We start from the raw sequence: 25,840 nt of genomic DNA, 5'->3' as shown, positions 1-25,840 counted from the left end.
CGAACCTTTATTTATCTAACAAAATGTTTTCAATGGTGACACGTATGTAATGTATTGAATATTACAGAGTTTAATCAAAGGAAAGTGAGTCAATGAGTAAACTTTGGTTGGAGAAACCGGTGTCGGCAACACGTCAGAAACAACATTTTGTGGTCGTTTAGCTACAGTGGGCGGAGCCTTGCAAAATCCGTTGTTCTGATTGGACAGAAATTGTTGACTCGTAGATACGCATCCTGAGTGTCCTTCTCAGTGAGTGGACTTTTTCCGAATGATTTTTATACTGGCAGTTCTGCCAAAAAGAAAATTCTGGTCGGTTCGCAACACGTCACTGTTATCGCCGTTATGGTGAATATTAATTAATGTTTCTTAATAAAGAGTGGGATGGTGGCTAAGGGGCAGTGCTGTTACCTCTCGCTTCAGGATTGGTTTGAATCCCGCCCCCACTCTGTGTGTGTGCAGTTTGCTTGTTTTCCCTGGGTTGCGTAGGTTTCCTCCAGGCAAACCGGTTCCCTCTCCCAGTCCAAAGACGTGCAGTTAGGCTAACTGGCCTCTCTAAATTGCCTGTGGAGTATAATTACATGGGTGTTCCCCAGCCCTGTGCCCTATTCTGGGATAATCTCCACGGATAAGTGGTTCGAAGATGGATGGATGGATGCATAGGATTTAATGATGGCCATGGTTTGTGCCCATGCAGCAAATCATGCTGTCCCCAGACCAAAGCCGTAAAGGCGCTGCATTGTGTTAGTTATCAGCTGGTAGATGTAGGTGAAATAAATACATAAAAAAATAGCTTTTCTAGCTATATAAATAGCATTTCTAAAAAGTTGATTGATTTGAAAGTGATTCTGAAAATGTTCTGTTTTTTTTTTTTTGCTGACCAAATTCAGGAAAAACCCTCACTCCACACTCTGGGAGACTTTTTACCTCAGAAAAGTACTCATGTACATTTTATCGGTAGATTTTTGGGGAAATACCCTCTGTTCCACAAGAAAATAGCTAGCTGGAAGGTGTCCCTGAACTGAATCAGGGCACAAGCGACTCGGGCCCATTAACATGCTGTCTGTCCCCTTCATTTCGCAGGTCACAAAAACCCATTTTTTTTATAATGAATGTCTTTTGACGAACTTGTTCTGATGTATTAAGCACTTTGAATTGTTCTTTGAGGCTTAATAATGGCGGAGTGTTTGACTGCGTTCTGAATATGTAGATATTCGACATTTTTTTGCTTTTAGTGTGGGAGATCATGTGGAAATATGCTAAACTACGATGTGTGTCAGGTCCTGTGTGGTACTAGTCAGCACCAGAAAAGCCCTAATCATTTGTGGGATGTGACCTTATGCACTACGAGGTAGAAGGGCAAGATTAAGAACCAAATGTGATTCAAATCTTGTTTATTCGGCGGACTTGAACTTTCATCCTTTACTCCCGTTGATGAAAACCTGCATCCCGACGAGGTTAAAAATGACGTCGATTATCTTCGATCGTTACTGTTTTTGCATTTCCCCCAAGGCACAGTGGACTAGGTCAGAGCAGAACCCATCGGAGGTTAGCGGAACACACCGTGTCCCACTCGCCCGGCTCCGGGAGAACCTCGCACTACATTTGCGCAGCTGCAGGAAGGTATTTTGTGTTTGTGTGCTGTCTGTATCCGACAGCAACACCGGTGGAAAAAATACGATGAGCGCAGGTGCCAGAGACTGTATGGGGCACCTTCAGTAACGCTCAGACTGCCCCACGGGAGACACTGAAGGAGATAAAATGTTCCCGGTGGAAGCAGTAGGGCAGCATTGAATTTATGACAGTTGTGGTGTTTGTGTGTTAATATGACATGGTTGCAGGGAATTCAGATGCAGTAAACATTTGCTTGCGTGTATAATGGAGTTCTGTATTCTTATTTATTTTTTAACGATAATACTGAAAAAGTTACTTTTTCCAGGGCACCGATCTGTTCTTAGGAAAAGTTTTGTGGGCCTTGGTTTGTCATGCCGTGTTTCCTTGGGTTAACGAGTGAGCCTCATTGGCTAGAAGGTTTTAATGAGCATGTCTTATTGGCTCAGAGGTTAACAAGCGAGATTCAGTCCCCTGGCTACCTATGCAGCCTGTTATTTATGTGCGGGCGGGCCCCCACCTGTACGGCTGATACGGAAAACAAGCCCTGTGGACGATTGGTGAAGCAGGAACCCGTGGGATCTGACCGTCATGGAGACGGGCCCTCTGGAGGGAGGGAGTGAGGGAGGGTGCGCCCTGGATCAGCGGAATCCTTGGCTTGAGATCGTGGTGCCGCCCGTACAGCTGACACTGACACAGCGTAAGGCAAACAGCCTCTTATCCCTTCTGATAACCGACTAAACAGCCTCAGTTGGGGAGAAAACGCAGCTCAGTCATCGTTCTACGGTGCCACATCTTTGTATGGATGAGACAAACCACCACCTCACTGGTACTATAGATGCAGTACATTTGTGGGGGGAAAATGACCCGCATGCAATACAGAGCATAAACTCACACTTGCGTAATATCCATGTCGACCATTGAATTTCTACTTGCTTCTCACTTCTAGCCTACAGTAACGGCTTTCATTTCCGTTGTCGTCGTAATGTTTTTGTGCTATGAATAGCACTAAATATCGGCTGGGAGGGACCACAGCCATTTAAAATATTTTGGGAAATAACATCTTACAATTATTGTGCATCCTGTCCACAGTTTGCAGAAATGCATCTTCGAGCCTCTTACCTTCTCGTCATTTGATTGACTTTTGGTTTATTTCCGCTGGACGTTTCCCCCCCCAAGCTTTTATCTGATGATTTCTTTTCACAATTAGATTTTTTTCCTCGACCTTTAATTGATTTAGTTTTTCTTTTCACACGTAGTCTTGGGCCTTCAACCACAGTGGGTAACCAGAGCGTCTGTGTGTGACTCTGCGCTGGATGTAATTTGTGCTGAGCTGATGTTTCTGGAGTGGAGCTGCTGTGTAGTTAATGTCATTGTGGAGGTGGGTGCTTTCAGTCAGGTGTGGCTGATGGCTTCCATGATCAGAGTCTGGGCAGAAACTCACACACCATCCACTCACAAATGCACACCTACGGGCAATTTAGTAACTCCAATTAGCCCCAGCATGTTTTTGGACTGTAGGGGGAAACCGGAGTACCCGGAGGAAACCCCACGACGACTTGGGGAGAACATGCAAGCTCCGCACACATGTGACCCAGGCGGAGACTCGAACCCGGGTCCCAGAGGTGTGAGGCAGCAGTGCTAACCACTGCACCACCATGCTGCCCCCTGGGGGAAAAATGTATTTAAATATTTGTACTTTTTTTTTCTAAAGACCTCAGCATATCAAATCTCAAATTTTAAAGGAAGAAAGGCAATGCAAATCCATATTTTTGCTGATATGCTCCTTAGGCAAGTTGTAAATGGTCGAATTGTTTATTACTATAATGCTTGATGGGATTCTAGAGGATTTAGTTACTCCAGTAACAGTAACATTTGCAGTAGCAGGACTGATAAGGGCTCAGGTGCCAGTTGATTTTATGCATGACGGAATAGCTAACAATGATAATGATATAATTTCTGTATTAAATGATCTCAATTCTAGTAGTAATTTTGTAGGTTCGGGTGCTGCAGAATATGGTCTATTGGTATAACCAGTCTGCTAAGGATTCAGGTCCTACGGTAACCTGTATACCCTATAGCAGAATGGCTAAGTGGAAAATGACTGCAGTCCCTAACACAAGATCGGCCTGCTGAAGGGTATGGGAAAGATATAAGATGTATAGAAGTTATACTAATACTAGCTCTTATCAGGGTTGCAGGAGTCGACAAATGAGTGTTTATTTATAGAAAATATGTCTCACTGATATGCCCAGTGGAAGAATGGAGGCAGAGAGAAGCAGAACGGCGCCTCATTTTCAGAGGGATCACAGAAGACGTTCCTTCTCAGAACAAGCTGGTAGCTCAGTAACAGCTTTATCAGCAGGGTTTACTCAGAGCACCTTGTTCGTCTTACAGAAGAAGCAGCCTGGGGCTCTATGTCACGCTGTGTGATCCGTGATGGGCCACAATGCCAGTTCTCATACTGACGCACTTTCCCACAGAATTACCACAGGTACTTTCTGGTTTCAGGCTTAGACCTTTCAGAAAAGGGAAGTGGGCTTAAATGAGTTATCTTTACACTTTTTGTTTTGGAAATATTGAATTTTCGGCATATTATTCATACCCTTTCGGCATATTAGCACTTAATGCTGGGACAGTACCTGATATTTACTTTATACCGGCAAAAATGTCCATCTCTCCAGACGTGTGATGTTGCAAGTTGGAGTTAAGGAACTGAATGTTCCGAGCTGACAAGAAGACCTTGTGAATATTTTTTAACTATGAGAAAGGAAGATTATTGGCCTGTTAAAGTCTATTAAAGGGATTATTGAGTCTTTTTCTCTTGTGAAGCATTTTGCTGGATCCAAGGCCGTCTAGATAAACTAGTGATACTGAAATGTGTGGATTCCATAGCTCAGGCTTATTTTGTTCTTGCTGTTGAAGCTCGAATGACTAAGCATAGTGAATGACTTGCGTACCCCCCCCCCCATCCCCACCCCCGCGACGCTATGCTGGATATGCGGTGGGAAGATGGATGGATGGAACAATGGGTGTATGAGCAAAGCTGCGTTTTCATGTTCCTGCTACAGCAGTTTTTCTTCCAGCCCCACAAGTAATTTGCATTTTTCTTGTGTCTCCACCTACACACCTGATTTCTAAACACACTTGTTAGCTAATTATCAAAGCCCTTGGCTAGCTGGCGCAGACATGCAGGTAGTGCTATGAAATGAATATAAGAACTGACTGAGGGGGCTGGGGAGTGGGTTTAGAACCACTGTGCTACTGGATGTTAAAGTTTAATCCTGTAACACGGTACAGTTAGAACTCGATATCTGCAGCGGATGACTTCTTTATAGCTACTTTTATTTGACATGTGATACGCTGTATGAAATGTATACGCCTGCTGTATGACACGTACCATACAACCTTGCGGAGGGGAGTTCTTTCGCAGGGTGACAGTGATGGAAAAGGACCTCATGCGTGTGCCAGGTGCCTCAATCAAGGGGTAGCGAGTACCGATTTTGCCACGCAGCCTCGAGGCCGGACGTCTGGCTCTGCATCCGACGGCACGTTGGATTCGTGATCTAATGGCCAAGCTGAGAGTTACGGCGGTTGGAATGATACTCGGCCTCCTTATTCGGGCCAGTGCAAAAGGGAAAAAAAAATCGATGCTTCATTTCTTTATTTTCTTGCGAGCATCAAACATTTATATCGCCCAGACCAGTGTTTTCCAGCCCGGTCCCTGGGGGTCTGCAGTCGGTCCATGTTTTTGCTCCCTCCCAGACAGACGGTCCATGTTTTTGCTCCCTCCCAGACAGACGGTCCATGTTTTTTCTGGTAGGGAGCTGGGAGGGAGCAGAAATGTGGATTGTCTCTGGGCCTCCAGAGTCTGTATTGAGAAACACTGACCTAAAGTCCCGTCCAGGAAGTGTAAAGCTGAGGCGTCTTTGGGCAGATCGATGCTGCCTGGACCTGTCCATACTTTGCATATGTACATTTCTTTTCGGAAAAAGCTCACATGTCCTTGAGGCTCACAGTCGAGTGAATTATGAATACAATTGATGTTTACGAGTCTGTTTAGAGGCGAAATTATTATCTTTTTGAAGGGGGGGGTCTTCTCATGTATTTTTTATGAGTATAAGCTTATGTTAAGAAACAGACGGTATTGTGGCACATCGGCAGAGTGTTCCTGACCACCTGTTCTTCGACAAGCTTCCTGTTCTCCGTCTGAAATGGGGAGCCCATGTTTATAATCAATAAGTCTTTAATAAGAAGCGATTTAGAGTTGAGGAAAAGGCTAATGGCTAACAGAGAACCTGCTCTTCACGTGGGGACTAAATGAGCGGCATTCAGGGGGTCGTTCCTTTCCAGACCGGCGTACGGCAGAGGTGGATTTTTCAGGTCCAGAATATAAAAATCCAGACCAAGATTTTGTTTCAACCACCCAGTTGAGCATAGAGAGTTGAGCATTGGTTGAAACAAAATCTTGATTTGGATTATTGCTCGCTGGACCTGAACTATCCACCTCTGTACATGTATGTCGCCCAGCAAGTTTGGATACCATGTTCATGAGCGAAAGGTCACCAGTTCAAATCCCGGGGTTGACGGAGTAACTCGACCTTGGTTTCTCAGTTGTACATTGATTTGGATAAAAGTGTCTAATAAATACAATTTGGAAACTAATCGCCTGTTTCCCCCAGAACCGCTGGTACCCTGGTCCAAACAGTCAGTGACCTCTTTGATCCTGTTATTCACAGTTTGGGTCTGCTTTAAAGAGTGCCTTATCCTTCAAATATGGCATTTTACAGAACAAGCCTTCAGTCTGAGGACATTAGAGCTGTAAATTATCCCCCCTTGCAGGCAGAATCTCGAATATTGTTGGAGAATTATTAACTGTAAAGTGACACATTTTTATTTGTCTTCGCCTGAGGTGAAGCGTCGTCTTTTTCTCTTTGTTTATTCACAACAGACAAATGAAGACAGACATTTATCAAGATTACTCTCCGGTATTATTATTATTATTATTATTATTATTATTATATTATTTATTATTATTATATGAACTCAGATTTTGGGTAATCCCATTTGGGTATGATGGCAGCGGTGATGATGATGATGATGCTGATTGATTTGCTTAGTACATATATATATTAGATTTATTAAGCATCTGTTATTCAGAGCTTCTTACTGTACTTTGAAATAAGCACCATTTTCTCTTTGTACAGAATGATTGGACTGACCAATCTGAAGGTATAATTCAAGAAATCACTGAAAGACACTAATGCTAGCCAGCGTTAATGGTACGCCAAAGCAGACCGTTGCCGTTATGCATGTCGTCATCTGCCATACGCCTGCAATTTCGTCCTTTGGAAGATGGAGAAAGGCAGTGTGATTAAGTGATTTGTTGTGGTAAATGGTCCATTTGGAGTCCATTTTTTTTTTCTCAAAAGAACCCAAGAAATGTACCCAAAGTGCTTCTGTGTTCTATTGTCTAGTTGGTTGTTTGTGGTTTTTTTAGGTAGTTTAATTTTAGTTTAGGTATCAGCTGCTTTCTGAAGCTCCCCGTAGCATCTCAGGAGGTTCATGAATCAGGCCACCCAACCAGTGTACTGAGGTGTATAGCACACCTTGGTTTGGAATCGATTGGTTTAAATTACGGTCTTGAGTTTGGTTAGTCAATAACCACCAGGTCATGAGAGAAAAAAAATCCTCAAAGACCGGTAAAGAGATGCACTTCAAATTCTTGCACGGCCAAACCAAAATTTGCTGGTGTGACATCTCCAGGCGTCTGGCCAGCATCTCACATTACAGTCGCCTCTGTAATTAAATGCATTTTTCGAACCGTTTTTCTTCAACACTTGATGGAATTGGATGGCCTGAGATGATGTCAGAATTCACGGGCTGTGCTTCCTTCCAGGCTAAACGTCACAGCAAACACATCTGTGAGCTGAATATTTACCACAAGCCGTATTAATAAACCCTCGTTTGTCAAGTGCGGTTGTCTTGACTATTAGCTGTCTGTGAAGTGTTGTGTCACAGCTAGAGGTTAGAACGTTTTACCTCGTGGCTGTGATGTTTTGTTTAATGTGTTTTATTTCTTGGTTTATATGCTGAGGGTGGTGGCAGTGTTGTGGTCATCAAAGAGGTCCCTGAAAGGTTGTAGCTCTGGGTCGTTGCTTTTGACGATGCCGGAAGCACTTAAAGCTTGGCTGGGAAGTTGGTGGCTCACTGGGTACTCTGGTGGTCTCCTGCCCCCAGGGTTGGGCTTTTAAAGTTTGTTTCGTTTCTCTGTGGGAAGTTGCTTATTTTCCCAGTGTTCATGTGGATTCCCCCTTGATACTCTCCTACAGTTCAGAGAGTTGTAGTTTCGCTAATTTACTCTCTGCGTTTCCATTACTGTGTCCCGTGGTTGACTGATGCCCCAGTGCTTTCTGGGATAGCTTCCAGGCTACCTGCGACCCCCCCTGTTGGGTAGGTGGTTGCTTTGATCCTACTTGTATATATTAATGGACGGTACAAAGGGGGGAAGCTAAAATAAAACAGCTTAAATAAGTTGAACAACATTTTCTTTTATTTTACACTTTTTCTTCATGCATCGGGCAGTTGAAACTCCCCCGAGTGTGAAGAATCGCAGACAGACACGATGTGAGGAACTTGACAATTGGTTGAGAGAAGAACCATGGACCTACGTAGAAATTATTGCTGTACTATTGCTGTAAGACACATACTGGGACATGAAATGGAAGAGAAACCTGGTTCCTGTCACGGTAATGTGAGATCAGAGACCAGCTCCAGATTTGGGCTTGGAGCAGCGCATGAGACGGCGCCTACTGCTGTTTTCACAGGTCATACCATCGCTGTTTACTGCTGGCTTGGGCCCGAATGGCCCTCCAATCCCCATCATGTCATTTTTCTTGAACAGAGATGTCTGACGTGACATAGGAAGATTCCTGCGACGATAAGCAGGGAGGCAGTAAAACAAATTGGAAAAATAAGACATTTTCAGGAGCCGTCTGTGTGCGGATGACAGACGCAGTGGTTTTAACGAGGACCATTTCCAGTGTTCCAGTGACACCAAAGGAGACTGTGTGTGACACTGAGCAGAAGCAGAGGTGCTGTTTTCTCCATGCGTCTGAACACCAGCACAGCGCTCAGGGTTTTCGTGTTGGGACCCTGGGATAGAGGTAGTACATGTGGCCGTGTTCAGAATAGGTTTCCAAACAGTCCTTCCTCTCCCAAGGTCATGTTGGAGATCTAACAGGTGCTGCGTTTGCATGCCTTTCCTCGAAAGGCAATTCCAGCGTTGTCATGCCCCATAAAATTATATCTGACTTCCCTGACTTTGTATTTCTTTTGTTCTCATGGCACCTGTACCTCCCTCTCCCCACAGCGGTACCTTCCTAGCCAGCAAGGAGCCAGGGGCAGCCAAACAGGAGATGCAGAAGAGCAGGAGCGTACTGATGGTGACTCCCAGCTCCGTGAGTGCCGACTCTTTCCAGGCGAGCCGCGTTCAGTGCGTCAGCGAGTCGGGCAGTGTAGTGAGGCTCCGAGCCGAGTGCTTCTGACAGTGGGGGGTAAAGAAATTTACAGTTACCACATTTAACAGACAAGAGCTAAGTACGTCTTTGAGAAAGCAGTGGACTAATCTGTGTATAACTGCCGCTGATGATGTGGACCGGGGTCCCCGAGAGCCAGGGGGGGGATGTGTAAGTAGTTCCTTCCCGCAATGGCTCAGTTCACAAAGTCCCTGAAGCAATTAGGATTTAAGGACCTCGCTAAAGGGGCCCAAATCGCCCTGCTGACTGCGGTTTGAACTAGTGACCTTCCTATCACCGGTATTGCATCCTAACTCACTGAGCTACACGCTATGAACCTGAGGTGGGCTTGCTGGTCACCTCATCAACAAGGCTTAGGGCTTCTTCTCAGCTGGTCTCTGCTTTCCTCAGCGTTGAGGTTCCCTTCCATCCAATCCCCCTCCTTACTTTATCCCTCATGCATCTTCATGGATCTTCTGTCCTCCTGCTCTCAGGCCATTAGTGCCTCAGAAGGCCGTGACTACCTCCTCCTTTCTCCTGGTGCTCCCTGGCCACCATATCTCACCTGAGGTCATGCAGCACCTCGCACGTGCTCCATCCAGCTCCCCCGTGGTCTCCTTCAGCGTAGACTTTGGATTCTTCCTCAAACTCAGTTCTGGAATTAGCCCAGATGAAGTGCAGAGGCTTTCGCCTAACTGCTTGTTGATCAATCTACATCTCTCTCAGAGTTGTGTTTGCATGGCATTAGATGTTAATTACATATTAATTAACTGCATTTAAATGAGGGGAAAGTCTTTACAAAGACTGTGGTGGTGTGAGTTTTACAGTAAATTATATAATGTCTAGACACCCTTATCGAAATTGTAGGTTTTCGTGACGTAAAACCAGAAATCATTTCAATAATTTGATCGTTTTTCTTCTCCCTTGAATTTCGGCGGCTTCAGGGTCACCTCAAAGATGACGTGACCGACAGGGTTTGTCGTTCTCTCCGTCAGGGCGTGCAGCCCTTCCACATCCGCTGCCAGTATTCGGTTGCGGCCACATAATTCCCTGTATTTGGGCAGTGGGCAGCTTTTTATGGGATTACAGGGGCTGTTTATGTGACGGGGTGGGGGGGGGGGGGGGATATTGAGAGTAAGTGGGTGCAGTGGCACGAGACTGCCAGCGGGAGGGGGCCCTGATTACATGCAGCCCCATTCAGGCATCACTGTGGGGGTGGAGGATTTGTTACAGATTCAGCTCAGGTGAGGAGGGGGGCATGTGGAGTCCTACTTGAATCAACTTGCAGGGAAGCTGACCCACAAAACACATTTCACACGCACATGTATCCCATCGTCCATCACACTCACCTACACGCCGCTCCCCTCCTCCCCCTCCTCTGAGTTTTCATTCTCGTTTTAATCCACCTTTATTGTTTCCAGGGTATTGACACGGGGGGGTGGGGGGGGGGGGATGTCTTCTTAGACGTTAAATTTCAGATGATTACAGAAATTATGGTTGGGGGGGGGCGGCTTCTAATGCAGGCAATCAGAGCGATTGAAGTCCGTTGCTCTGCGTTTGCGATCTTCAGACCAATCCAGCCGTTCTACTTCAGAAGTGTGCGGACCGTAGATGGTCGCCATAGCAACTCCATCCCTCGAACGTGGCAGCACCGCTGCTAGAAATCCCAAGGCCTGTGGGTCCTCGGAAAGGTTGTACCCCACCCTCGAGGAATACCCCCCCCCCCCACACTATTACTGCGTTCCCAATGTGTTTTTTCCCTCCCGCGTACCTACTGCCGGTACGATGGCTCTGAGTGGCGGGAAGGCGTGGCGAGGTCCACCCAGGTGCTATGCGGGGGGTGCCTTCAGGAAGCCCTGTGATGTCAGGAAGCTGCGTCTTCCAGGAGATCCCCAGTGGCTTCAGCGCCTGTCTCGGTTCACAGACACTGTGGGAGGTTATTTGGGGGGTATCCGTGCATTATGGTGGTAAGTGACTCATGATGGTAGTAAATGTTGATTTAGTCTTCAGATTCACTGCAAGGTTAGAGGAACCGAGGTTAGAGTCGTGCTCACAGAGCTGTTCGATCCCCTTCTTTTAAGCCCTCTGTTTCTTACATTCTACCATTCTAACGTTCAATCTTTAATTTTTGCACTCGTCAAATAAATAAAGCGACAGTCAAATCTAGAAATATGACCTAAAAGGAACTCGCAGGTAATGTGTCATAGGCTGTACTTCCAAAACACCCAGACAGAACCGTACATCTTAGTACGGCCTGAATTTATCGTCCTGCTCTATTTTGTTTGGTTCCTTTCTTCAGACGAGCAGAACTTCACAATGTAATGCCATTGGGTAACAGTCGCACAAATAAAATCGTACACTTTACCAAAAACAGCAGCTTCAGCCCCTTCCCGCTGAAAACCAAATATCAGCTCCTGTGCTTTCCCGTCCTATTCAGACAGGTAATCGATATGTTATAAGTATGAAATCCCAGCTCGCCGCGAGCCAGGCTGCGTTTGATTGGCTAATCTGGGAGAATCTGGAGCTTGACGAGGCCCGGGGTGAAGGTGGCATGAGAGAATCCTCCTAGGACCATGGACCGAAAACGATTAGGCTTGAAGGGTGCATTCATCAAAGAACCGTTCGGCGCGATAAATCACAAGGGTGAGATGTGCGGACAGAGCTGGGCGATGGCGCTACGTTGACACCAGCCTCTCGTATTCTACTCTAGTGCTACGGCATTCTGCCTGAAAAGTTTAGCCTGAACAGTTATACTCAGTACAATGTGTAATGAAATGTTTGGTTGCTTAATTCCAACACTGTGAAACAGGGGACACAAGTATGAAGAGACAATCCATTAAACAATAATCAACTGTCCGTAAATAGTGTGCAGGTAGCAGTAAAGTGACAGGTGGAAGCGCAAAGAGTCAAATGAATAAATAAGCCAGTATTTACATGTCAGCTGAACAGTGAGACTGTGGCTGTGATCAGAAGGTCGTGAGGTTAAATCCCATGGTCGGCAGAGTCATGTGACTACTGGGATCTTCAGCAAGACCCCCAACCCCTAATTGCTCTACAGACCAGCCACCCCTGCTTTCTCAAAAACATGCGTGCTGCTTAAATTCCGAGGTGGAAAGTTCCGGTCCAGCAAATAAAGATCCAGACCCAGATTTCTCTGTCAACTGTCTGGGTGAAACGCTGTTAGACTCTGTCCTCGTGAGGTTCTGTTACAACCTCTGATGTTTTCTGTGCGTTTTCTCCTTTTCATCCCTTCATCCCTAATGTTGGACCCGTTGCCTCAACCGCAGTCCTTCTGATGTCGACACAGCCGCCTGGAACTTTAAGATGTAGCTGTTACTCCCCCCCCATGGCAAGTCACTGCTACATTCAGCCTGTGTCGGGTGGCGGCCGGCTGTGTCTAACAGCGTTTAGGACCCCGTCCACAGGAATCATGGGACAGCTGCTTGCTGTCAGCCTTCCGTAACCAGCACCTCTTTCCCTCAAATGAAAAAGTATCACGGCCCTTTGTTTAATTTCACAAAACTGGGTTTATATACGTAAAATAACATTTTGGTCATGCGATCCGTTTGAAAGAGCTTGGGTATTGGGGAGCACAGTCACACGGGATGCCGTTTACCCCAGCGGTTAATTAACGCACATTTTGAACATCGTGAAAAAAGCAAAGCATGCAGGAAAAAAAAGTGACAATGAGGAGATTTTAATTCACCTCTGGAGAGTTACTCATGTTCTCTGCTATCGGCCTTCCTGGATGCTCTCTGTGCCGACGTTCATTGAACATTACACACTCCATTGTTCAGATGGTCTCAGTTGGCCTTTGCAGGCCTTTTGTGGAACAGCTGTGGTGAAAATTATAGAACTGGGTGTTGCATCTACTTTAAACAGGCCCATGGGGACACATGTCACATGAGGACAACTGACACTGAAAACTGCAGGTCGTCTTGCGTGTTGCTGGTAGCAGTTTGTTGCTTTGGCACAATGTTGACTCATCCGTGGTGTCATCTCTGTGTTATACTGCTGTTATTGCCCATAATGCAATTCTTTACGTATGCAAGAGCATGCCGACAAGAGGTGCTGATTCCAAAATAAGCAGGTGAAAGATGTAGAAGGTTTATTGAACATTTTAAGAAATCCTGCATTTTGTGACATGTAATGGAATTCTGTTGAATGAGAGCAGTGTTGTGTGAATCCTTAGAATTAGCTCCTGTGTCTTTGATATGTTTTCTCTCTCTTTTTTACGGCCATTATCATCTCTCTTCTCTGTTCTTTTGAGTGTTGGGCGTGGCTCCTCCAGAAGGTATCGATTCCCATCTGCAGCCTCCCTAAATAAGTCAGCAGTTACTTTTCTTTTATCTGCCCAGCATCCAGAAGTCTAATGCTTTCATGGCATGAGGAACTGGGATAGAAGCCAAGAATTCTAAGTTATTATGTCGACTAGAATTCTCAAGATGGGGTTTTATGGACATTAGCAGAGTTGTCAAGTGATTTCGAGAAACGGGTTTTCATTCACAGCAGAGAGATTTTGCCCCGGTGGTTTTTAGACGAGGTTCTTCCTGTCTTCTGCAGTGCAGATGATACCTGAGACTGGAGACAAGTTTCAGGGATCTGTGTCAATATTACAAAACGCACAGAAGAGTATCTGTGGGGGGAAAAGAGACATTGTTTCCTTGTCAAAAGTATCATGAACCGCCTCTCGTTTTTCACTGTTATGTTCAATACAGGCACTTCTATATGGCTTTAGCACAAGCTTGAATTCGCCAGTGACACAATATAGGGATTGTGAGCTGGGCTCAGAGAACAGAATCGTCACTTTGACAACATCAGATTGCAAGTCTTCCAGTAAGTTCCTTTGGATCCACATCAGGTTTCCTGTCTGCTTTGTCCTCTGGGCTTTATGCAACGTCTCCGTTTTCTCCAGCTGACTGGCTGAGTTGTGTCTCTTTGGATTCGCCCCGGAGGACGGTAACGCAGGGTTTTCCCAGAGGGCCTCGTCTGCTATAGCCACCTGCAGTGCCGGTGTAACTGTAAATCATCCGTCACGTCAGGAATAGGGAGATGTGAGTGATGGACACGCGTTTATGATGTCAAAAAGCAAACCAGCATGGGATAAGATAGGGAAATGAGACATTTCATTTATATGCTGTACCCATCCAAAGGGGATGTTCTTTTGCATACAGCGGCGAGGCGTGTAAAGTGCACTGACAAAAACCGCAACCCCACTTCATCTGATACTGTCTAGTACCGGGTTGGACCCCCATTTGCCTTCACAACTGCCTTAATTCTTTGTGCCATAAATTCAACAAGATGCTTGAAACATTCCTTAGAGTCTTTGGTCCTTGTTAACATGTTAGCTACATGCAATTGCTGCAGATACAATCTTCCTGTTCCACCACATCCCAAAGGAGCTCTGCTGGATTGATCTTTGAGATCTTTGTAATGAGAAATACCCTGAGATGGGGCTGGTATGTTGTCAGTCCGCATACTCTTCACATCCTTCCTCCGTTCACATCCTTCCTCCGTTCACATCCTCCTTTTCTGTCTTATTTTCCCCTCACATCCACAAAGGCCGATCCCTGCCCCTCCCGCTTTCCATGCCCTGCCCTCCAAACCAAACAACACAATGTGCCCATTTATGAGACACCCGGCTTCATTTGCCTTCTGACCCCTGCAGTTTTGATGGTGCCTTATTTGCATGACAAATATACAAACAAACGAAATGTAAAGATCTACATCGAAATGTAAATATGGCGATGGCATAGCCGCCTGTGGGCAGCACTGTGTGCTCAGGTGAGGCCATGGGGAACAACTGGGAATTAAAGGCCTTGTTCAAGGGCCCAAGAGCGAAATCACTCTGCCGACCCCAGAACTTGAACTTGCGACCTTCCGACACAGACAGGAATGACCCACCGCTCCCAGGCGCTAACATCACATCGCACTCACGGCCACCGTCGTCGCCATCGGTGTGTTCTCTCCTTGCCCCCCCTCTGTCTTTGAGCCTCTGAGACAGTAGTTTCAGCCGATGGGCCCCTCCCTGTGGATGCCCCACCCCTGTATGGTTCAGTGCCAGCGTGCTCAGTTTCTATCCCTCTTTTTCCCCAGCATGCACCTACGGAGCCGCTCTCCCTCTACCCACTCATGCGGCTCGGGGGGGGAGGTGTTAGCACTGGTTCCGTATGTATGTTCTACCTGCTCTTCATCTTGCTGCCTCTCTCCCTGGTTTCCTGTTAATCAGGTACTACAGCAGCTGCCTGCCCTGCTGTCGCTGTCCAATGAAAAAATCCATTATTTCAGCAGAATGAAAAAGCTATTTTTTTTTTCCCAGAAACTCCTTTATAAAGTGAACCGGAAGCTGTGCCCTGAGACACCCTGAGTGCCGCGGTAGAAAGCTGTCAGTACATAGCCGTCAGTGGATGACTTACAACAGCATTTAATGTTTTTTTAAAGTTGTTTTAAATGGATGAATTGGTGACGAGGCAAATATGTCAGTGTGTTACAACACATTATGTAATAATGCCGCTTTATGCAACAAATGTTACAAATTTTCACTTCATTATGTAACAGCGTCCGTATTTTGTAATAATCTGCCACATTTTGTAATAGACGGCTTTAACGTAATATGTACTACAAGTGGTTATTACAAAATACTGGAGTTGTACTTCTTCACGTTGAAAATGTAATACTGTGTACTATGTAATAAACAACCAAGATGTTTGTCATTTATTACATAATACGTTGTAACACTGTGTCAGCAAGATACATATAAATCTAGCTTCGTATTCACAATTAACGAAATTAGCGATATAAAGTAATCCATACGAATGATCATCATGAATACAAATGTTAACTAGTACAAGCGTCAATGGTAGTTTAGTAGATCTTTAATAAAACATCTTTTCATTGGTGAATTAGATGTGGAATGCTATCAGCAGACAGGAGAATGGGGGGGTTTTCCATCTATAGTAAAAAGTCAGTCATTAAAGTATGGCGATACACGATTTTCATTGGACAGCGATGATATTCCTGTTAACAGCTCAGGGGATTATTGCGCAAAGCAGGATTTCGCTATTAGCCAGATAACTTGTAAGGGTTTTTTAGTAGGAAGGCCACGTACCACTTCTCCTGTTGGATAGCTTTCACATTTATCCAGCTAACTGGGAAATCCTGCTTTGTGGAAGAGCTCCCACGATGACCGATCTACCATAATATTTACCTTCTAAGTCCCCGGCACACACTCCACCCTGCTCTCTCCCAGCTAAGTCTACCCCAGCCACCTGTGATCCCCCCACCCCCCTGCTTCCTTGCCAGCGCTCTTGTTGGCCACACACATCACACCGCAATCTCACCTCTCATGGGGGGGGGGGGGGTACTTTACAGTCAGCAAGCAGTCTCCTGCCCTTCGGACAGAGGGTCTGTTTATCTCTGTCCACTGAGGTCCTGGGGTCTCCTGCTGGGGGGGGTCGCAGGTGCCGTGCTGTATTTTCCAGCCGCGCAGAAGCACCAGGCTGCCCTCCGGCCCAAACAAGGGTGGGGCGGGAAACACCTGACCAGGTATTCCAGTTTCCGTGGGCATCCACACAGACCAGGCAGTTCCCTGTATTCACACTGTGCCAGTGACGAGCTGTTACACACGCAAGGAGCTCCACTAACGGCTGGAGATGAACCCTAAACCAGCCAGTCCGTTTCATTCAGACCCTGATAAGCTCAAGCCCTGATAGCACATAGCCACTAATTATACAGTGTGTGTGTGTGTGTGTTTGTGTGTGTGTTGGGAAAAAGCAGATGATGGCCGATGATACAGTGGAGTGATTCACTGCACACGCTACACTGGACAGCATAAAATACTTTCAGAATAAATGAAAGTTTATTTCGCCGTTCACAATGGACATGCGTGGAGCACGCGAATGCTGCGGTGAGCCCGCGGGACCGTTTTTGGTTTATACCGGCTGTTCCCTCATTCTTCTGTGAGGTACAAAGTGTCCTCCTGTCACCATTTGATCTTGGCAGCTACAACCACCACCACCCCCCCCCCCCCACCACCCCCATTAGTGGCGCAAGGGAAAGCTTAGGTCGCCCTCTAGTGGGGGAGTTTCTGTATCACCATTGTGAATCGAACCTGGTTATTTGGAGGTCATCCCTAACCTGTTACTCATTGACCGCCATATATAAGGATTGTTTTGGGCAAAAGTGTTTCCCACTAGTCCTATGCAGGGTTGCAGGACTTCAAAACCCACCCAGGAATCTGCGGGTACATGAAAGCAGCAACCCAGCAGCCCATCGCAGGGCATAAGACAAATATAAGATGTAAGAAATATACAAAGAACCTATTTTGCATTTCTTGTATCATAAGTAACTTCGTGGTTCTGACCCTCGGCCCTCAGTGAAGAGTTAAATTTGTGAAAAGCAAATTTTACTCGGAAGCACAGCGAACATGCAGCGGTTTTTGTCGATTTGCCACAATCTGCTCCTGTTCGCCCCCTGCAGGACGGCAGGGATGCCCCGGACTGCAGTGAGTTGTCCGCCCCGGCCGCCTGCACACTGGGGGTGGACCTGCGTAGGGGGCGACGGCGCTACTCGGGGACCCTACAGCTGCCCCCGCTGTCCTGGAGGCAGGCGGAGAGACCTCGTTCCCCCGATGAGGACACAGTCGCCCGGCCCACCACCCTGCCCTTCATCGTGCCGCCCCGCATCGACATCACTCCCGTGGACCCCGAAGCGTGAGTGCCTTCCCATCTTCGCCTTTGTGTATTAAGACTGAAAGATGGAACGTAGACCGGTCCTGTATGCAGGACAGTGTGCGTGGGAAACGACCCTAATAGTAGAGTCCGGAAGATCCTCTTGTGCTAGGTGCTAACAAATGATTGGCCGCCAGAGATGTGGTTTCCTGTCCTTGTAAAGTGTTTAAGCTGGGTTAATTTTCCAAAACCAATAATGGCAGCGGCTTTTAATGTTTATAAATCTGTCGCGTGCCTGTAAACTTTCTTGGGGGATGAATGTCCTTGTGAAGATTCCAGAGTTTTTTTTTTTTTTTTGAAACCCATCCACCCCCCCAGTGCAGGGTCCCGGTGAGCCTGGATCCCAGCCCAGGAAGCTCTGGGTGCGTCTCGGAAGGGACGCCAGGTCTTTGCTGGGCAGAAAAAACACACACAGCAATTTAGGGGCACACATCCACCCGAAACAGCCGTGGAGCTGGAGTCATGTAGCCCTGCTAACACAGGAGAAACACATACAGCAGGTGGGAACCACATTCCACTTAAGGAGGTGCACGGATTCTCCCTGCCACACTACTGCCCTGCCTTTCTGTCTAGTTACAGGTAAATTACTAAACCCGTGACAGATCCTCATCCAGATTCTGTGCGGCGCAGGCAAACGAGAGAGATTGCAGGTTAGAATGCGGCGACGAAGAAGAGGCTCGATCGCAGACGAGCACACTCGAGTGGACTCGAGGACACTTGAGAGAATGGCTGGCATTTCAGGAGCTTGCATGGATTAGTGGCGTCTGGATAACGAGGATGTGAGGTTAGAAGGGGCTGCGTCTGGTCCAGCAGGTGATTGGCTATGAACGAAGCCAATGTAATACATGGATGGCTCAGTGGGTGGCGCTGTTGGGTCACACCTGCAGGGTTTGGGGGTTCAAATTTCGGCTTTTTGCATCCGAGTCGTGAATTTGCGTGTTTTTCTTGTGTTGAAACAAGCATCTTCTGAGTACTCGGGTTTCCTGCAGCAGTCCGCAGATGTGCGGTTAGACTAGTTGGAATCTCTAAATTGTTTGTGTGTCTATATGCCTGGTTGGACTGGAGTGTCACTCTGCAGCTTTGGGGCCTGTATCACCTGGGAAATCTTCCAGGCCGCCCCCCCTCCTCCCCCCCCCCCCCGCCCCACCTACAGTCCTGGATGATCCGAAGGAAGATTTATTACACAAAATAAATTAGGTTGGTTCGTAACCGAAGGGTATTTTGTTCCAGCCAAAAATTTTGCTAATTTAGAATCCATCAGAGATGGCAAAGGATTAAAAAAAAAAAAAACAACGTGGTATGAAAATGTAGCAAACCCACTGATAGCCTTATGCATCACTAAACTGTGGTTCACTCTCATCCCCAGGCTGTACAGGCTACTGGTGGACGAAATCCCAGAGATATCAGCCCATAAGTGCTTTGAGCGTTTCTCGCGTTGCCGAGTTTCCTGCATCGATAAGTCGACGACTGAAATGAACTTGCTACTGGTCTTGAGAATGGGAACCAGAGCGAAGCCTTTATCCCTTAAAAGCCGACTGAATTGAGAAATTCACCGATAGTGAAAAGGAATGTCACGGTTGACGGAACGTTTACTGTGGAACGTGATGCTGTGAGCTAAATGAACGATAATGCAAGGAATCCTTGGAGAAGCCCTTGGGCGAGACTGAGATGCAGCCTGTCGGCACTTTCTACCTGAGACGGAACTCTGTCAGGAGGACGGACGCAGCCAGGGGGTGCGTAAGAAGTAGCAGACGTCTCATAGCAGCGTCACGCTTGTCAATACTGCCCCCTAGAGGTCTCTTGCATGTATGAAAAGAAGCACAAGAGCCCAGTTGAAGTTTAACCTGTTGGATTTGTAAGCGAGTCCATGTTCACAGGGGCCAGGAGGTTCTTTGTTGAGAGGGTGTGCTGAGTTAAAGTCCGAGAGTGGATCTGTATCACAGCAAAGACATTTGCAGCTAAAATAACGATGGGCTTCAGCCCTGTGTGAACATTATTAAAGGGCCAGTGCACGGCAAAACAAAAACAGAATATGTTTTAGTGTGGCTTTAGTGCTGTCTGTCCATCTGGGAGTTGCTTTGTTTTGGAGATATCGGCTGTGGAAATGTCAGCTTCTGTCTAATATAGTGGGAGTGAATGGTGATTAAAAGCACCAGAAAATTACCTTTGAAAAATTAAACAGTCTCTCTTACTGGAAATTATTCACAGATTTCGTTTAGGGGAGAACTGCCCCTTTAAGGGCTCAGAAAGCAGGTTAACATCACTTATTTATTTAGCTTATAGAGCACAATTGGTTTAGTTTGATGACTTTAGAGGAAAGCTTAGGGCTGTCGATGTTATTTTTGCGTGTATCTATGAGCGATTGTAAGTCGACCATGAAATACAGACGGATTAGTGTGTTAATTTTGAATTTGATTAGGTAGGTAGTCCTTGTTGCCCTTGAGCAAAGTGGTGTATGGTAGTTTATTAAATGAATTTTAGTGCTGAAATTGGATGTTGTTATAAAAGATTAAAACTAACCTTAAACATTCTGGTCCTCAGGATAGGTGAATAGATGGTTGCTCTATAAATTGACCCATAAATTGCGGCGTTGCTCTCAGTCACATGTTTGTTTCGGAGAACTGGATTGGGTTTCACGGCGAGCCTTTTGTTTGAGCATTACTCCCGTAAACACCTGTTGTTGGTGCCCAGGCATTGTGGCGTATAATGAAATACAGCCACTAAATGATTAGGACTAAGCACGTGATTCCCTTAGCGCAGTGTTTCCCAATCCGGTCCTCAGGGACCCGCAGCCGGTCCATGTTTTTGCTCCCTCCGAACATTTATGTGGACTGTCTGATTGGGAAACACTGGCTTAGCGTTCCGATTTAGCCTGGCCTCTGAACCACGTAAGGTCAGGTTTCCTTCCTTTGTGGGAAGTTCCGAAAGTGGAAGTGAATAGATCGGACGGTGTCACGTGATCAAAGCCGCTGCAGTTTTCTGCATAACAACAAACTTTGCTCGCCTCTCCAACGTCCGTCATGTTCTAATTCTTGACTTTTTTCATGGCTGCAACCCAAATGTCAGTTTGTTGTGGTAATTACATTGTGGGGGGGGGGGGTGACTTACCTTCTTGTTTAATCAGTTAAATCTTGATATTTATTGCAAACCTCACAAAATGGTGTGTTTATACTTAAAGCAAAAATGCAAATATTCCAAAATAAATATTCATTCATTCTCTTTATTTGTTTCTTAGTATTTCAGAGTTTAGCTCATATGATTATGGGGCTTGTTTGGATCTTTATTTATTTGTGGAGTAGCTCACATTTATTGGGTCCATAGCTGGTAGATGGGTGGCTGGGGGGGCTTGTGGGTGGGTTGAGCAGGAACAGGCCATTACAAGGCCCTCTCCGAGGTATATCCGGTCACCCTGGCCTCTCGCCCCCGCACGGAATGGCTGATTACGTCGATTGCTGTTTTTGTGAAGATCTTTGGTCTTCGTGCCACATGAAATATCTCGATGACAAACAATGCATTTGGAGAAGCTGTGTTCTCAGTCAATAACTTCTGTGTATTTCAGTCATGGCCAGAAGGGGGTGCTGTTATTGATGAAAATGACCTTTGAATTCAGAAGCTTAGGAGCTATATGGAGTTGTTATTTAAGAGCGCTCCGTATTTAATGAAACGGTAAATAAAACATCTTGCATGATTTTATTGCTTTATTTAAGCCTCATCAGTCGCGTGTGTTTGCGTAAGAGACTCTACACCTTCTCTATCTTATTTCCCTCTTGATAGGACTGTACGATGCTTGTAAACATCAACACTCTTTGCTTCTATAAAAATGATTAATATCTTCCCATCTGTGTTCTAATCCAATTCATAAGCACGGCTGTTTTCGGTAATTATTCAGTAATTACCCGTGATTCATTCCCGGCGTCTGCCTCGTTGCTCCTTAATGGCGTCTCCAATGTGTCTGTGCTCAGCTTCTCCTCCCTGCAGTGGAGATCTTGCATCAATAAGCATCTCAGGCACCTGAAATGCCTGTGCAGTGCTCCCTTCAGCATCCTCTCCTATTTCCTATCCTCCTCTCCTCTCCTCTTTATTCCCTTGTCCCCTCTCCTCTCCTTTTTCCTGTCCTCCTCTCCTCTTTATTCCATTGTCCCCTCTCCTCTCCTTTTTCCTGTGCTCCTCTCCTCTTTATTCCCTTGTCCCCTCTCCTCTCCTTTTTCCTGTCCTCCTCTCCTCTTTATTCCCTTGTCCCCTCTCCTCTCCTTTTTCCTGTCCTCCTCTCCTCTTTATTCCCTTGTCCCCTCTCCTCTCCTTTTTCCTGTCCTCCTCTCCTCTTTATTCCCTTGTCCCCTTTCCTCTCCTTTTTCCTGTCCTCCTCTCCTCTTTATTCTCTTGTCCCCTGTCCTCTCCTTCTTCCTGTCCTCCTCTCCTCTTTATTCCCTTGTCCCCTCTCCTCTCCCTTTTCCTGTCCTCCTCTCCTCTTTATTCCCTTGTCCCCTCTCCTCTCCTTTTTTCTGTCCTCCTCTCCTCTTCATTCCCTTGTCCCCTTTCCTCTCCTTTTTTCTGTCCTCCTCTCATCTCCTCTTTATTCCCTTGTCCCCTTTCCTCTCCTTTTTCCTGTCCTCCTCTCATCTCCTCTTTATTCCCTTGTCCCCTTTCCTGTCCTCCACTCCTTTTCTCTCCTTCCTCTTCTCTCCTTTCTTTCACCCGAAACTCCTGCTTATATTTTTAATTGCCGAATTCTCTTCAGAGTGCTATAGAGCAGTATTACCTTCATTTAATATTCCTGCCTGCCTCCTCCCCCTTTTTCCTCTTATTTTTGGTGTGGCAATGATGGATTTTTTTCACCGTGTCTCCAAGCGAGAGGCGAGCTGTATTTTTGGAGCATAATTGTTTTTCAGTATGTAGGACACCATTACGTCAGATGGAAGCTAGAATTGTTTTTTTTTTTTAATCTGCATTTCCATGCGGGCTCCCAGTGGCTCCAGCTGTACACCAAACTTCCAAATCATTTGTCTTGTATTCTACTTTTGGAAATGGCCCAGGACCTCAGAAGCCTCGACCTCCACATTGTCACATTTTCTCTTCGGTCAGGCTTGCGGTTTGTTCTGGGGTCTCTCTGGTCCGGCTCTCGCATTGTGAACCTGAAGCATCCCATCGCGCTCTGTTCGCTAAGGGGAGACTTTGAGCTACTTTTCACAAAGACCCTCTTCCTACTTCCTGTTATCGCTGATTCTGTCAGAGTGCTTCCTGTCATGAGCGTGATGTACATGTACTCATTAACCATTACACAACAGAGCGAGAAACCTCTCTGTGTCCAACAGCCCTAAATATGTAAGGAAGAAGCTACTCAGGCCTAGGCGACCTGGATGCCTGCACAGTTGTACTCGTTGCCTTTGGGTTTAAGCTGAACTCACAGCAATCCTGCTGCGCTGTAATGTTGTCAACCTGTCATTCTCAAGTCACTTCCCTCCTTCAGGACTTCAGGCACAAAGACCAGGACTAAGGTGTCTTCCTGCATGCCCATCTCCTCACATGCACATCTCTCAATGTGTCTGCTTTTAAATTAGGCCGTCTTCCAGTGTGCCTGTTTTTAAATTAGCCTGCGTTTTAGAGTGGCCGTCTTCCAATGTGCCCGTCTTTAAATTAGCCCTTCTTCCTGCATTTCCTGCATGCCCATCTCACCGCATGCCCGTCTTTCATTGTGCCTGTCCTTCAATACACCCGCGTATCAGTGTGGCTGTCTTTCAACATGCCTGTTTTTAAATTAGCCCTTCTCTCCACGTGCCCGTACTGAAATGTGCCCGTCTTTCATTGTAGTGTGTCTGTGTTTCACTGCGGCCGCCTCGCATGCATTCAAATTAGCCTGCCTTCCAACTGGCCTGTTTTTAAATGCGTGCATCTTCCTGGATCCCCGTCTCCCTCCGTGTCCGTCTTTGCATGTGCCTCTCTTTGTCGCATGCCTGTCTTTTGGAGCTGAAGTTCAATGTCACCCGGTGTCCAGAGGCAACGCGCGGCTCGACAAAATGTCATCATGCCACAAGGGCACATGGTTTAGGGAGCGCTAATATCAGCTTAGTGCCAGGAGACGGGGACTGAACTCCGATGGGAGTGAGCGGAAAAATGCTTTGAGGTGCCTCGTGTGCAGTATCTGGAGGGGAAACTGCCAGAAAGGTTTTCAGTGTTAAAACCTCTCTGCACGTCGGCCATGTGTCTGTTGTGCACACAAAACAGTGACACATCGTATATGTCTGTGCCGATTGAACAGGACAGGCACTGCGGTGTCATGGGGTCTGTTTTGCCCCCCAGTGTGGCCAGCGAGCTGCCCCCCCCCCCCCCCCCCCCCCCCATCTCAAGGTCACTGACAGAAACCCGACAGAGGTCGCTGGGGGAACCGCTGGTGGCTGTTGCTATGGCAAGGACAGTAGCAGAGATTAGTGTAATCTGTGGCAGCTCGAGAAATAATTGCCTCCGTTACTGTACGCCGCTGACGCCGACGTGCCAGACCGCGCCGTTCCCGGTGTCGGGATCAGCGCCTTGCGTGTGACAGACATTCTCAGTTTGTATGACTTAAGCAGATGCACTTTCTCCTTTTTGGTTTGTTGCGGGCAGGTCTGGTTTATGACTCTAGAATCATCTGGACTTTTACGGCCCATAAACTGAGGCCTTTATGTAGCTGTGACGAATAAAAATGCACAGACTCGCTTTTTTATTTGAAATTTTAACCCGTTATTTTTACTCCGTGACGTCTCTGTGTAAATGAAGGATACCCCTCCAAAGGCAGACACACCGCAGCTCAAGACTATTGACTATAAATATCATCTCCTTCCAGTGTGATATTTAACAAAAAAAAAAAAAATCTGTGTCTTGAATGACAGTGAGACACTAAAGGTCAGCATTCAGCTGCAGATCCACAGTCACCTAAAGCCCCGACAAATCATCCCAGGCTGTCGTCAAAAAGGCTGGCGGCCAATCAGAGCGCGGAGGGGGCGGGGCCTCCGGCCGCTGTCTGAATGTACGGACTTCAGAAATGTTTATTCTCAATGAACCGTGGGCTCGGCTGCTCCTGCGAGGCTGTGCTTGTGACTGCAGCCCCTCTCGCTGCAGAAGAGGGGTCAGAGAGAGAGAGAGTGGCTAGACGAAGGGAACGCTTCTGTCAGAGACCCAGATGAATATTTTATGAAGGAGGTTCCTGGAGCTGAATGGATTCAGCGCGTGCGGGTGTGTACTTCACGGACGCGGTGGAAAGCTGCTGACACAGAGGAAGACGGGGGGAGACAGAGAGAGAGAGCGGATAGGAGGCAGGGGAGGTGCTCTAGCAGTCATCCTTTCCGGGTGTTTCCGTGCCTTCCCTCTAGTCGTCGTCCCAGTGGGAGTCTTTCGGAAGACCCGTGTGAGGGAACGCCACGCAGCAGACGCCTGGAACACCGAGGGGGTGTGGCAGATACAGCTGGCTCAGCAGGGATCGCCCTCTCCCCCTGCTCCTGTTTATGATTTAGCGCCCCGACCCCCAGCCGGAGCCTTCAGAGTCGCCCCCCTTAGCCCCCCAGGACGGCAGCATGTCGGGCGTGGAGTTGACATGTGGGGAGTGTGTGCGGCTGGAGCTGGAGCCCCCCCCGGGGGCCGGCACCCAAAGCGGAGGCTCTCCCCGCACCTCACCGTGCCTCTTCAGGAAGATGATGGTGAACAAGAGCGTGCGACAGCGGAGACGCTTCACTGTGGCACACACCTGGTAAGGCAACCCCCCCCCCGGTGACGAGGGGCGGGGGTGCATCTCTGTGCAGCGGGACAACTCGCTTTGGGGGGGGGGGGGGTCGCTGACCCGGCTCTGGGCTGCTTTGAATCACCTGGGAAGATCCGGCAGGGATGATCCGGCAGGCATAACCGGCGAAAACCAGGAGCAGAATCTGGCTCACACACTCCTAACCCGGTTAGCCGAGGGTAACTCGGGGAGGTCAGACGGAGCTGCGTGTCTGAGCCAGCTGGTGCCGTGACACC

The 25,840-nt window shown here is 47.1% G+C and overlaps 1 protein-coding gene across 2 annotated transcripts in view; it reads left to right on the top strand.

The window, feature by feature from the left end:
- pde4ba (phosphodiesterase 4B, cAMP-specific a) overlaps positions 1 to 25,840 on the top strand; it is a 90,138-nt gene that overhangs the window by 9,700 nt on the left and 54,598 nt on the right. The window contains exons 3-4 of one of the 2 annotated variants that reach the window (XM_048976115.1): positions 8,981 to 9,068; positions 17,604 to 17,836. In XM_048976115.1, coding sequence (XP_048832072.1) covers positions 9,027 to 9,068; positions 17,604 to 17,836 — 275 coding nt within the window. In that variant the 5' untranslated portion in view covers positions 8,981 to 9,026. Of the gene's footprint in view, positions 1 to 8,980; positions 9,069 to 17,603; positions 17,837 to 25,386; positions 25,575 to 25,840 lie in introns of those variants that run through there. The other variant, XM_048976116.1, reaches the window with a different exon arrangement.

This window comes from Brienomyrus brachyistius, chromosome 15 (assembly GCF_023856365.1).
Source record: "Brienomyrus brachyistius isolate T26 chromosome 15, BBRACH_0.4, whole genome shotgun sequence".
Lineage (NCBI taxonomy): Eukaryota > Metazoa > Chordata > Actinopteri > Osteoglossiformes > Mormyridae > Brienomyrus > Brienomyrus brachyistius.
The sequence above is the reverse complement of the archived record's forward strand: the minus strand, read 5'-3'. Positions and strand labels throughout refer to the sequence as shown.